Source organism: Saccharomyces eubayanus, chromosome VII (assembly GCF_001298625.1).
Source record: "Saccharomyces eubayanus strain FM1318 chromosome VII, whole genome shotgun sequence".
NCBI lineage: Eukaryota > Fungi > Ascomycota > Saccharomycetes > Saccharomycetales > Saccharomycetaceae > Saccharomyces > Saccharomyces eubayanus.
This window is the reverse complement of record NC_030982.1, coordinates 502,330-515,814: the sequence shown is the minus strand read 5'-3', so window position 1 is coordinate 515,814 and position 13,485 is coordinate 502,330. Positions and strand designations below refer to the sequence as shown.

General features: G+C 42.3%; 7 protein-coding genes across 7 annotated transcripts; 2 read left to right on the top strand and 5 right to left on the bottom strand.

Annotated features, from left to right (window-relative positions):
• Positions 1-78: 78 nt before the first annotated feature.
• MSB2 (Msb2p) lies at positions 79-3,441 on the bottom strand (the record flags this gene model as incomplete). Its single annotated transcript, XM_018365135.1, has 1 exon — positions 79-3,441. One exon carries the CDS (start codon positions 3,439-3,441, stop codon positions 79-81), a length of 3,363 nt encoding a protein of 1,120 aa, XP_018222235.1.
• A 547-nt stretch (positions 3,442-3,988) lies between these two features.
• On the bottom strand, positions 3,989-5,821 carry SNU71 (Snu71p; the record flags this gene model as incomplete). Its single annotated transcript, XM_018365134.1, has 1 exon — positions 3,989-5,821. One exon carries the CDS (start codon positions 5,819-5,821, stop codon positions 3,989-3,991), a length of 1,833 nt encoding a protein of 610 aa, XP_018222234.1.
• Positions 5,822-6,059: 238 nt separating this feature from the next.
• Positions 6,060-7,244, bottom strand: MCY1 (putative cysteine synthase; the record flags this gene model as incomplete). The annotated part of the gene is made up of 1 exon (XM_018365133.1): positions 6,060-7,244. The coding sequence occupies one exon, from the start codon at positions 7,242-7,244 to the stop codon at positions 6,060-6,062; it is 1,185 nt and encodes a 394-aa protein (XP_018222233.1).
• Positions 7,245-7,761: 517 nt separating this feature from the next.
• Positions 7,762-8,949, bottom strand: NMA2 (nicotinamide-nucleotide adenylyltransferase NMA2; the record flags this gene model as incomplete). The annotated part of the gene is made up of 1 exon (XM_018365132.1): positions 7,762-8,949. One exon carries the CDS (start codon positions 8,947-8,949, stop codon positions 7,762-7,764), a length of 1,188 nt encoding a protein of 395 aa, XP_018222232.1.
• A 539-nt stretch (positions 8,950-9,488) lies between these two features.
• SEC9 (Sec9p) lies at positions 9,489-11,447 on the top strand (the record flags this gene model as incomplete). Its single annotated transcript, XM_018365131.1, has 1 exon — positions 9,489-11,447. One exon carries the CDS (start codon positions 9,489-9,491, stop codon positions 11,445-11,447), a length of 1,959 nt encoding a protein of 652 aa, XP_018222231.1.
• A 665-nt stretch (positions 11,448-12,112) lies between these two features.
• Positions 12,113-12,367, top strand: STF2 (ATPase-stabilizing factor family protein; the record flags this gene model as incomplete). The annotated part of the gene is made up of 1 exon (XM_018365130.1): positions 12,113-12,367. The coding sequence occupies one exon, from the start codon at positions 12,113-12,115 to the stop codon at positions 12,365-12,367; it is 255 nt and encodes an 84-aa protein (XP_018222230.1).
• A 133-nt stretch (positions 12,368-12,500) lies between these two features.
• ECT1 (ethanolamine-phosphate cytidylyltransferase) lies at positions 12,501-13,472 on the bottom strand (the record flags this gene model as incomplete). The annotated part of the gene is made up of 1 exon (XM_018365129.1): positions 12,501-13,472. The coding sequence occupies one exon, from the start codon at positions 13,470-13,472 to the stop codon at positions 12,501-12,503; it is 972 nt and encodes a 323-aa protein (XP_018222229.1).
• Positions 13,473-13,485: the final 13 nt, after the last annotated feature.

Sequence of the window (13,485 nt, the reverse complement as noted above, 5' to 3'; positions counted from 1 at the left end):
AAGATATGAAAGTAAGAAGTATCGTTATAGATTTATAAGGCTATGCAGGTAAAAGGAAAAGTAACATAGGTAGTGGCTTTAAACTTCGTTCCAACCTAAGGAGTTTTGGCTGGCGATGGGCCTTGAAATTTTGGGTATAGAGGTTGATGTGTTGTTTCTAGCTGGTGCCGAGTCATCATTTGTCAACCCGTTACCATAATAACTGTCATCCATCCAGTTCTGGATCCGCATGGATTGTGTTACAGATTCTTGAACACTCATTCTCTTTTCATTATTGAAATTCTTCTCGCCACCAAATTCGCTTGAACTAATACTGGAAGTCTCTGGATTCTTGATAGCTTGTTGGTTTTGAAGGCGTCTTTTGATGAAATATTTGAAAGCGAAAATCATTAACAAAATGTACAAGCACCCTCCGACAACAACACCAACAACTAAGCCAATGATTTTTTTCTTCGATTTGCTGGAACTAGATACACTGGAATTAGATTTTGATGAATATTCCAAGGTACCTGCGTCTTGGTAGTTTCCTGAAGATGAAGAGCTGCCAGAACTAGAGCTAGATCCTGAATTTGAAGATCCCGAATTTGAAGAACCGGAAGAGGATCCGCCAGAAGAGGATCCAGTTGAGCCGCTACTGCTGCTATGTAATAGGCCAGTTAGAGGGATGGATGGATCAACCATTGCGGCCATAGATTTGGCCGTGCCCATGCCGTCTGTGTAAAAAGAGCTTGAGGTGTTCGTGATCAAATTTGACAACGTTTCTATTTCCGCTGTTGGGAAATAGATTTCGGCAACACTCACCAAGTAGCTGAACGAATCATCCTGAAGTGGCACTATTTGTAGGACTGTAATATTCGTGAATACATCCTTAAAGGGCGTGTTTAGCGCTTCAGGCAAGTACGCAAAAATTTGGGCCGATGATTTTGGTTCAGACACGACAAATTCGTAGTTTAGAGCTTTCTGAAATCCAACTGTGATTAAGCTATATCCCTCAGGTTCGGGTATTTGAGTAGCAGCCGCAATCGCATGAGGCAAAGTCATGGTTTGTGTTCCGCCAGTGGTAGTGGATGCCGAGGATGCGGTCTCTGGTACCTGGGTGATTAGCTTAGTTGGAATCCACCAATTGTTGTTACTCGACGTGACCGAGCTTTCGGAAGTACTGGTACTACTGGTCACTGATGGTTGTAAAACAGTCGTGGATTCCATTGTCAAACTCGTTTGAACGTCCGTATTTGCTGGCACTTCATTCACTGAAGATGTAGATGGTGTAAGCACCGGAGATGGTGCCTCCGATGATTGGATAGGAGCAGATGTTACTATTTCCAATGAAGATGAAGTAGAAGTAGAACTACTCTTTGCCTCGGTGACAGATGAGGGTTGTGATGAAGTAGCCGCAGTTGTCTGACTGCTATAGCCCATGGATGTTGTCAATTTGATTGAGCTTTTAGTCTCAGAAGTTTGTTGACTGATAACAGAGCTACTTTTGGAAAATGATTTATCGGCCGAAGCGGAGAAATGTGAAGCAGTTGTAGTAGCAGTTTTCAATGAGCTAGAAGTCTGAGAACTGGTCAATTTTGAGCTTGTGCTAGTAATTGAGATCTTTGAAACCTGAGAGAGGACATCGGCCGATGACGTTGTAGATTTAGGTAGGGTGGTAGAGCTTGATTGTTTGGTTGTTTGAGATGGCAAAGCAGAAGAGATTGAGGTCGATTTCTGAGACAAAATCGGGGTGGTGGAACTTGATTGCTTAGTTGTTTGAGATAACAAAGCAGAAGAGATTGAGGTCGATTTTTGAGACAAAATGGGGGTTGTGGTGGAACTCGATTGCTTGGTTGTTTGAGATAGGAATTCAGAAGAAATTGAGGTCGATTTCTCAGACAAAATAGAGGTGGTGGATGGCTTTTGACTAGATGTCGCACTTTCCATTATCGTTGAAGATAATGAAGATAATGGTGACGAGATACTTTGAACTCCGGTCGAGCTCTGTGAAACGGTGCTAACCGAACTTCCCGCAGATGAAGATGGTATAGAGGATGGAATAATCGTAGATGAAGTGCTTGCAGTAGGGTATGGTGATGACGTGGTAGTGATTTGGCTACTAGGTAATATACTTGTAGCAGTTGAGATTTGAGACACCGAAGACAAACTAGAGGTGGATGAAAGTTGAGTTTGGGAAGTTTCCGCTGTAGAAGTTGTTGATATGAAACTTGATAGTGCTTCCGAAATTGAGGTGGTAATGGATGTCTTCGAGCTGCTGGTATCGATTGGAGATGATGTAGCTGACAAAGATGGGCTGATGGAGTTGGAACTACTAGTTTGTAGTGGAATAGTCGACAAAGATGAGGCAGTTGTACTAGCGGAACTAGCAATGTCTGATGGACTTTGCAGTGGGATGGATGATTCAGATGGGCTGACTACGCTGAAACTGCTAGAACTGGCTGTTTGTAGTAGAGTGGATGATGGCGATGAGGCTACCATAGTTGAGTCACTGGAGCTTGTAATATCTGATGAACCTTGTGGTGGGATGGACGATTCAGATGGGCTGACTACGCTGAAACTGCTGGAGCCACTCGTTTGCAGTGGTACAGCTGCTCCGGATAGGCTCGTTGTGATTGAACTGTCGGTACTGGTTATCTCTGTTGAAGTTTGTAGAGGAATATCTGATACAGATGGGCTCATTGCGCCAGAAGCACTGGAACCATCAATAACTGTTGAGGTCTGCAGTGGAGTGGTACTGATACCTGAGGCGACAAGGGGTGTTGATTCAGTAGTCGAAGCCTCGTAAAAACTCTCTGAGTTTCCGGGACTTGTTGAAACTACAACGGATGCTTCTGACGATGGAACCATATAACTATCGGCCGAAGGAGTCGTGCTGGTGGAAATGATTGGAATTTCAGAAGTTGAAGATGTGCTCGATGCTACCACGGGGGTGGTGGTAAATGGAACAGCAGTTGAAATAGGGTTTGCGCTCGCAACAGTGTAAACGTTAGTGGCGGAAACATCGGAGGCAGCATTAAAACCAGTAGTGGTAAAGCTGGTAGTCGTACTAGACTCTGCAGTGAATGAATCATCTGCGCTGGCTGCTGGTTGCGCGTTGACAGATGAACTCCAAGTGTCTTGGTTACTAGCATAGGCATATGGTGTACTAGAGGAAGCAGGAAGCTGGGAAGTGGAATCCGCACCGTACCAAGTAGATGGGAGAGACGAGATGGTAGCTGTGACTAGTGTGGCAGAACGATGGGAATGGGTAGTCTGAGAAGACTCTGTTTCAGAAGCGATGGAGATGGTGGTGTCTTGGGAAGCTACACTGGTAAGAGAGCTTTGACTCTGACTTTGGGCCCCATATGTCCCGTTACCAAATATATAATCGAAGGGACTAGCCTCGACCAATAGCCCACTCATCAAGAGCGTCGAGAGGAGAGAAGCGAATGAAAACTGCATCAATGGCGTGCTTAGAAAATCTTAATCGAAAGAGAAAATGGAGAAAAGAAGAAAAACGAAAGGCAAAAGCGAACTAGAAAATGGACACACACAAAGTAAGTCGTTAAAGGAATGAATGATATTTTTTTTTGCACAAATATTTTGGTCGGTAGGAACGAGCCGATGTCTGAATGCTTTTAGTTCTTCTAAGAGCTTGTTACTTCTAGCAGAAAAGAAACAGAGAAAAGAGAAAAAGAGATTATCCTGGTGAATGATATGGGGTTCCTGGGCGTGGTTACGTTGTCGTAGTGGTCTCGTCTCCCTGGGCCGTGAAACGCAGGCGACAAGAACTAAGAACCCAAAGCTATGGAAATGTATAAAAGTTATATATATCACCCCGAAGATCAGATAGAAAAAAACACCCACTAGTGTCATTTTGATCTGGCAACGCCAGGCGCGCGCCTAGCCACTTCCGGCAACTGTCCGTAAACGGCAATTTGTTTTCGTGTCTCCGCCCGTTTCAGAGCGAGCCTTTCCCTTTTGGGCCACACGCCAAGGACTTGCTGTTTCAGGTCCCACGCTGAAATTCTCCACGACTCCACAGTCTGGCAGCTATCGTTTCCCCGTCTTCGTCGAAGGTTTCCCTCAGCTCGTGTACAAGGGCCCGCTTGCTCTGGTGCGTGCGGATGTTCTCGAGAATGTAGTCGACTAGCTCGCTCTCATATACGCCAAGGAACTCACGCACCAGCTCGTCAACGCACCGCGATTCCTTCAGTTTTGCCAATCTTGCGTCCAGTTCTTCCGCCGTAAAGGGCAAAAGGTCCTCTGCCGCGCCCTCGTCGGCATCCTCGCCATCACTAGAGCTTTCCGCCGAGTTGTCTATGGCCTTCTTGAACTCGAATTTGATTTTGACATGCTCTGGGCCCTCGGACACATTCTTGTGGGCGCCAATGTTCCTGTTCTTTAGGGTGGTGTCCTCGGGGAGGACAAGCGCACCGAGGTTCTCTGCAGATGGGGGTTCGCCGCTGGATGCTTGGTCGGATGATGGCGGCTCCCGTGCATTACCGTTTTTGGTTCTGTCCTCTTTATCCCTTCTTTCCTCTTGCTCCTTGAAAGATCTGTGGTGGTCGTAGTGGACGTCGTTGGCAAGATGTAGCAGCTCTTTCAAATATAGCGAGCGATTTTTCTCCAAATGCTCCTCATAGTTCGCAGCGGTGATGATATCGGCTCTGGTGGATTTTATCTTGGGCTCCACGTCGTTGTGGAGATGGTGGAGCAACTCTTCGTATCGGCGGTTTGATTCTTCTAGCTCTCTTTCTTCTCTCCTTTTCTCTAGGGCAAGGTCGTCCTCCATGTCGTCCTCTTCGTCCTCTTCCATATTGGCGTCATCCTCGTCTATGTTGCTATTGCTCTTGGCGCCTGACGTGTTTTTCTTTATTTGGTCAAAAACCTTCTGCATTTGGTGTCTTTGGCGCCTGTTTTCCTCATACGTACTTTTCATTTTCTTTTCCTTCTCTATGCTGACAACTTTGGTTCTAAACTCAACTATATCCTTGCACAGTTGGTCAAGGGCATCGTGGGGCAAATCGCTCAGAGTATTAGTATCGACTTTGTACTGTATGGAAGAATCGTCCAATTGCTCACTCTTTGAATTACCCTCATCTGTGTGACCTTCGATGTCTTGGAAAATGTTATAGAGGCGTTCAGCGTTCTCTGGCTTGGCCTCTGGTACGACTTTGGCTCGGTCTTTTATGTACTCTTGTGTGTTTGAATCTAAATGCAATTCGATCTTGAATTCCTCATGTAGCTTTTTGGCAAAATCGAATAATTCTTCCCAGTATTTTAGTGTTTTCACAAAGGCTTCATCATCATCAACCTTGTTGAATCGCATAAAAACGTCTTGAGTGTCCAAGAATGAGGAAAAGGATGACCAAGCTTCAATCTTTAATGGCGAGTTACTTTGAATGTTCACTAAGGCCAAATTCAAACAACTGCCCAATACTGATTCTATCTGTGCGCGAGAGAATGATGATGAGACGCCCTGAAGAGATACTGTATGAATTTGTTGATCTAAGGAAATGGGGAGAAACTGTTTGAGCACCTGATAGTGAGAGGCGGTTACATCGCTCTTGTTAGCAGCACCGTTACTTCCTGTTGTACTGTCCTTAAGTATGTTGGAGGCGCTGTTATGATCAGAGTTCTTCATAACCGCATCATTGCTGTTGTTCGGTGCTGTCCCTGAGACATGATTCCTGGCATCTACGATGTGTTTTAGTGAGTTCTGGAAATGTTGTAGATCATTTTTAAGGATAGGAATATATCCAGCTTTGGCACAGTCACTTTTCCAATCTTTCTGTGATGACAAATACAACTGTGGTGATACGAAAACAAAATCTCTCATGTTCTGTACTCAGCGTCCTCTTCAACAAATTTTTAACCTCAGTCAGGTATCTTCCTTGTAAACTTTGATTATACGTGCTACTGACATGGCATATCTGTATTACCTTCATAATTTTTCTGCGGGCATCACCACTGCGGAAAAACTAACAAGGAATTCAGAAGTGAAAAATTACCATTCTGTAAGTGTCGCAACTACTTTCTATAGAACTACACTAATATTGACTTCAATATACACGTCATCAAATGCCACCTGTTATCTCCTTTAACGATATGTCATACTCTATTTGTTTAGCTTCTTTCCAGAATTTACTTAAATGTCTTGATCCGCTGTCGCATGCAATAATTACAATATTGGCACCAGGAGGGAGTCTTTTCGCGATTTGAACAGCAGCTACTGCGTTTATAGCTGTACTACTTCCTACGAATAGCCCATCGTTTACTGATAGGTATTTTGCCATTCTGATAGCTTGAGTGTCATTGACACGTATCGATTCATCGATAAACTCTTCGCCCATGTGGAAATTTTGAGTAATCCTGTTTAGCCCGATACCCTCTACAATAGTATCCACCTGATGCCTCCTTCTTGTACCTTCTTTTTCTACATAGTCGTACATCACGCCGTAGTTTATCCTATTATAAAAGCCTGAACCTTGTGGATCTGCAAGAACGACATGGCACGGAATTTTTGCGCTTTCCTTTAGATATTTGGCCACTCCAGTTATCGTTCCACCGGTACCACAGCCAGCAATAAACGCATCAATTTTTCCTTCCATTTGATGGGCAATTTCTGGACCCGTGGTTTGATAGTGTACTGTCCAATTGGCTTCATTTTCAAATTGGTCAGCAAAAACTGCCTTTACTCCATTACCTTCCTTACTCAAATCATCGCATGCTTTCTTAGCTGCATTAACATATTGGTTTGGATCGACAATACTGGCAGGCTTAACCTTATTGACTGTAGCACCGAGACTTTCTAGTAATGCCAACTTTTCTAACGATGTGTCGTCGGGTAAAGAAATGTGTGCCCTATATCCTAGTGCATTACAGACCATGGCTATAGAAATGCCTGTTGAACCGCTTGTTCCTTCGAACACCCAACCAGGTTCGCCTCTGATTAGCTCACCTCGTTCCTCTGCGGTCTTTATTATGTTTAATGCTACTCTATCTTTAGCACTTCCTGCTGGGTTACATAACTCTAATTTTGCATAAATGTTAACTCCGGTGGCCTTGGAAAGGGATCTAATCTGAACCAGGGGAGTGTTTCCTATTAGCTGCTCCACACCATCTTTTGGACGTGGTATATCCTGCGCCTTGCATAGTTTATAATATTTATACGATGCATATGCGCCGATTAGGACGGAAGCGATGGAAATGCATTCGTTCCAAGGCAAATACAAAGCGTTCTTATCTCGTGAACTGGACATATTATACACCCTACTACGCTTCTAATTAACCACATGTAAAGATTATATGGTCGCATGCAATATACATCACTACATGGCATTTTAAGYTCAAGTGTGTAAAATTTCGTGGCGAGTTCATTACCCGTATTTTAAAGAAGTATCTTTAACAGTGCTCCCAATAAATGATTTAAGATACAATAGCCACACTATTAATGGTACAATTTCCGCATTGTTGCTAGAAACATTCCTTCATGACTACGCCCACCTTTTTACGGGAGTTCCTGTCGATGGGACATTCGTTGCGGAATATATTATACTGCTGTAGTTATATTCTAATGGCTAGTGTTACATAACATTTTAGGGTGCTTCACGCGATCTTTGATTATTAATTGGTACTTAATTGTAACCTCTTTCATATCATGAACTTAAACGCTCTCTTTTCCGACGTTTTTAAAAATAGAAGTCGTTAATATAAACTTTGAGACTTCAAAAAAGGGCTCGGGGCTAAAACAGGATTTTATGACATTTGTAATGAAAATTATTCTTTACTATCTAATACCTGTTTGACAGGTTCGCTCTGATTAATGTATAAACTATACTCTTGGATGTATCTGATAACAGAATTTGGAAGAAGGTATTGTACTGACATGCCACGTCTGATGAAAAGACGTACCTTCGTAGATGAAATATCGTTGTAAATAAGTTGTTTGATAATGAGAATATTCCTTCTGTGTTCATACATGATATCGTGTGAAAGCAAGAAAGATCTAACATCCGATCCAGTCCTTTCTACAATTAAACAACCGTAATTACCCAAAATATGGTGCAAGTCGGAATCAGCCCACACGTGAGGTTCACCCATGGACTCAATAAGATCACCACCTGCTAGTAACATAATCTTGACACCCATTTTTTGACCATCCACGGTCGATATTCCGCCTCTCTTAATATTTATTTCATGGTTAAAATGGTCCAAGACTTTTGCGGTTCTTGTATAACTTGACTGTAAAGATTCCCATGCATCAACCATTAACCACGATGAGGTCCTTTCGCAAGCTAATTCACACATGCGGACACGATGATAAGCTGGCGCTAATCCACGTTTTTGGTAGTTATCACTAACTGGAGAGAAATAACCACCAACCACTTCAAAACGTGTTTGCTCGTTAATATCGTCCAAGGCCATTTCGAACATCCTCAAATGTAGGTATGTTATTGGGGAAAACGATCCACAAGCGACTATGATTAGAGGTAGCTTTTCAGGATCTTGTAGTTTTTTTGTTAGCCTGTGCACAGGAAATTCATAATCTTCGATAGTTCTGGCTTGCCTCACGATGGTGTGAGGGACTTCTTCCAGGTCAGCAATTTGGCTCTTTAACACGCCCAAATTGTTAGTCGTCGTAACATTCTGCAGCTTGGAATCAATTCCGTTCCACTGCTCTTCACCTTCTTCTTCCGACGATACATCCCGAGACAATGGCTGGAAGTCACTAGTATTTAACGGAATATGATCCATTCGGTTGCTTGAGTTGGAAGTTTTTTTCCTCGACGACAGGGTCTTGTAAATATCAAGATTAAAAGGAGCGTCAATCGAAGAATTGTAGTCAGCCAAAACGTATGGAACTATGGGTCCAGATTTCGGTATGGTATGCTTTGGGTCTGGTGGTGGCTGCAACTCTTCATTTGGTTGCGGTGGCTTAAAGTCGGGTGCTTTTGTGGGGTCCATTACGTAATATATACTTTTTTTTTTCTCCTCTATTTCGTAACTTTCTCTTTATTTGGCTCTTTAGCAAAGGTATCTGAGCCAATTTTATGAGCCTATGCCCAGTTTCTGGTCTATTGTTGTTGTTCTAGGTTGTCTTTGCATTGTCGTTTTTCTTAGAAACGACACCGCCAGAGCTATTGGCATCGAAAGAAGTGCGTGATAGGGGCAAAAAACATCCTCCAAAACGACGTATTCTCTCGACATTTCTCTAGCCACCATCAAGAGGGTTGATCTGGGACATTGTGGTCCTGAGGAAGATTTCAATAAAGGCACAGGGTCTATGTATAAATGTCGCCATATTCTTGAGCTAAAACACTTGCGGTTTTCGGATTACCCGTCCTTCCAAAAGAAATGAACAGCGTCCATCCTATTTTAATCATTCAAATAATTTGCGTAATTTTAAGGCTTATTTAGGAGTATAGTGGAGAAATTTAACTTTGGCTGTTTACCAACTTAATTTAGTGAGTTGGGACATACGAACACACCGAACACACTACATAATGGGGTTGAAGAAATTCTTCAAGATTAAGCCTCCAGAGGATGCGACATCTGAACAAAATAAGGACACTTTGATGGAATTAGGTATTAGCGTCAAAAATCCAAATAAGAAAAGAAAAGAAAAGTTTTCCGCTTATGGTAAATTCGCGAATGATAAATCTGAAGATAAGGTGTATGCACCACCAGGTTATGAACAGTACGCTAAGCCACGGGATGAACTAGAGGATTTGAATGCCTCTCCCCTAGATGCCAATGGTAACGAAGCGACCGCTCAGCCTAGTCAAACTTCAACTGGCATGGGACAACAAGGAGGCCTTGCAGAGTCTAATTCTATGCAGAAAGATCCTTACGCTATTGAAAACGAAGATTACCGATATGACGATGACCCCTATGCAAGATTTCAGGCGAATAAGAGCAATAGTGGGAGTAGCGCCAATCCGTCGGCGTACGGTGGTTTTGGAGGAGGCTATAACAGTGCACCTATTAATTCCTTCAACAATGGAGGCTCTTATAGTAACCAAAGTGCAGGAAATAGTTGGTCCAGTGGAAATGTCAGCAACAATCAAAACCGAACAAATGATAATTTTAATCCAAGACAAGCGCAGCAGAAACAATCTCCCGTTTCAGTGTCACGGAAACCTCCAATGGCGGACCAGAGGGGCTACTCATCAAACCCTACGCAAGAGAGAAGAAATCCTTATGCTGATACGAATAGTTCCGGTGGTGGATATGACGTTAMTACTAACAAAACTGGTAGTAGCCGAAATGGAAGTGCCACGAATTCAAATCCATACGCTTCTATGACAAACGATCTTTACAGCAATACCAACCCAAACAGGTCTACAAATCCATACTCCAGAAGAAACAATAGTCAACCGCAATCGCAGCCCGCACCAATGACTTACACCCCATCATTTGTTGCCGCCAATGAAGCAGAAACAAAAACTGAAGTTGACCTAAACGACGCACCTAGAGGGGGTGAGTTCGACTTTGAAGATGCCTATGCAGACAAATCTGCAGAAAACAGGGTGGCATTAGATGAGCCCGATTTGAATGCAGTAATAACAAATGATGATTCTGTAGATTTAAATGCATCTGAAGTAGATCAACGTTCAAGACAGCAACAACAGCAACAACAGTGGTTCATGGATGAGCAACAGCAACAGCAACAAGACCTCAATGCAACTACTGGCCAGTATGAAGATCAGAGAGGCTATAAGACATTCGAAGATATACAAAAAGAAGAGGAAGCTCGCCAACAACAGGAAGAAGATGAGGCTGTGGATGAAATCAAGCAAGAGATCAAGTTTACCAAACAAAGTTCTGTCGCTTCTACTAGAAACACACTAAAAATGGCGCAAGACGCCGAGAGAGCTGGTATGAACACACTGGGTATGCTAGGTCACCAAAGTGAACAGTTGAACAGTGTGGAGGGAAATCTAGATTTGATGAAAGTACAAAACAAGGTGGCCGACGAAAAAGTTGCCGAATTAAAGAAGTTGAATCGTAGTATACTTGCCGTTCATGTTTCTAATCCGTTCAATTCTAAAAGAAGGAGAAGAGAAAGAGAAGAGCAATTGAAGAACAGGAAAATTGAAGAAAAATTGATGAGAGAACAAACAAATCAACAAATCTCAAGGTCCACTCAAAGAATAGAGGGTGCTATGAATGCAAATGGTAATACTAGTGAAGTACGTGAGAGATACCAAAGACAGAATATTTTAGAAAAGGCGAAAAGATATCAATTTGAAGATGATGAAGAAGATGACGAAATGGAATTAGAAATTGATAGAAATTTGGACCAAATCCAACAAGTTAGTAATCGTTTAAAGAAGATGGCTTTGACCACTGGTCAAGAATTAGACTCTCAGCAAAAACGTCTCAATAACATTGAGGAGGGTACTGATGATTTAGATATCAATCTTCACATGAATACCAACAGGTTGGCCGGTATCAGATAGAGTCAAGCTTATATTAACTATTTAACTCTCTCTCTCTAACACAAAACGCATACCGTAAATACTGTTATTATTATATAGTAAAAAGAAGAGCCTAGTACGTAAGCATTTTTTTTTTTGTTTTTAATGTTTAGTCCATAAAAATCCCTTCAAGTCATCGTGACAATCCCATCAATAATCAAAAGGCAAAAACAAAGAAGAAAACAAGAAACGTTGGTGCTAGATCAGTTTCATTTCACCCAAGTAACTCCTTTCGAGAGATGCAACTGTCCAACGGAAAAAAAAGAGAAAGATATTGGGACCAAGGAAACTCACAGAGGGATTAGTTTATCCTTCCTGCCACCAAATCCTCTTTCAAGAGCATATCACAGTTCCTTTTTGGCGGGGGCGGCGTGGCGCGGGGGGAAAATCTCTCGCTAACGTAACAAAGGCTAGTGGGGGCGGCTCCCTGGCCTGAGCCAGGGAACCTCTTAGAAAACAGGGGGTAGGCGGTTTGGAATGACACGTCTGGCTTTCCTTCGTATAAAAGGGCTATTGTATTGACACTCTCTCAAACTTCTCGAATACCAATTGTCCTTTCTGTATACTTTGGACTCTAGGCTGAAACATATCAACTAACAAACAAACAAACAAACACAACAAAAACCTTAACTCATAATCAATTAAAAATGACTAGAACAAATAAATGGACTGAACGCGAATCAAAAGCTAATCCAAAGTACTTCTCACACACTGGTAACTACGGTGAATCCCCAAATCACATCAAAAAACAAGGTTCCGGCAAAGGTAACTGGGGTAAGCCAGGTGACGAGATCGATGATTTAATTGACAGTGGTGAAATACCTCCAGTATTCAAGAAAGATAGAAGAGGGTCAAACTCTCAAGCACATGAACAGAAGTTCGAAAACACCCAAAAGGAATAAGGACACTTTAAGATAAAAACACTCTAGTGTTTCCATATATACATATATTTTGCATGCCTATTTAACGACTTACGTAACACAAATTCCTTATCCGTTTTCATACAAATTCTAACGACTTCTTCAAAATATTTGGTTAAATGGACATACCTTTCTTTTGGTTTCTCGCAACATAGACATCCCTTCGAGATTCTATTCTTTTGACGATGACGTCTTTAGTCAAGTATTCGCTAAACTTTCCGCCTTCCGTGAGGACAGCCGTGCCTATACGATATTTTTTCCAATTACACTGAGCTAATGCGTCAGCATCAGCATTAATAATAACTGCATCGACATATCTACAACTTAGAACGCTTAAAGAACGCTCTTTCATCGTCATGATTGTGCTTGAGTAATCATTTGTGGTGATGCCGACAATCAGCTTTTTGTCTGGGTGGAGATCCATTTTCAACTTCCTTAACTGGTCAATATCTCCCATGTGAAATAAGTCGAAATCTCCATCAACATAAACGCAATCTTCTACGTTGAAATCGTATCCACCACTTACCAGGACGTTACTCAAATCTTTTTGAAAAACATAACAATGTTTTGAAACCGCATCTTCGGCAACTGAATAAAAACCTAGCTCTTGAGTGTTAGCATAATAATCAGGATGAGTAGGCGCCAACGTATTATTTGTTAATATTCTATGTATGATCTCGGTAGTACTTACTCCGTATGTTCTTTTGACAACTTTAAACCGTCCCATTTCTTTGACCACTTTATAACAATCTTCTCCGTTAGCATCCAGGGTGATGTCGTCACCATGAACAACGTATTGGCATTGGTACCTATCCATCCAATCGGGATCTGTCACATACGGCGCAGCTTCAACCACTTTTGAACACCACCTATTTGCTCTGGTATGTTCATATCTTTCTTGTGAATTCATGACAGGCGAACCCTTATTATGTTGAATATCGTGATCGGTATGCACACCACAGAAAAGTTTACCATTTTCTTTTGAAACCGTTTGACGAGCTTGCAAGATAGCTCCCGCATGCCCATGATGTGTGAAGTCAAAGCAGCCGTCTATCCAAACTCTATCAGGATCCAAAATTATCGTCATTCAGTGTATATAC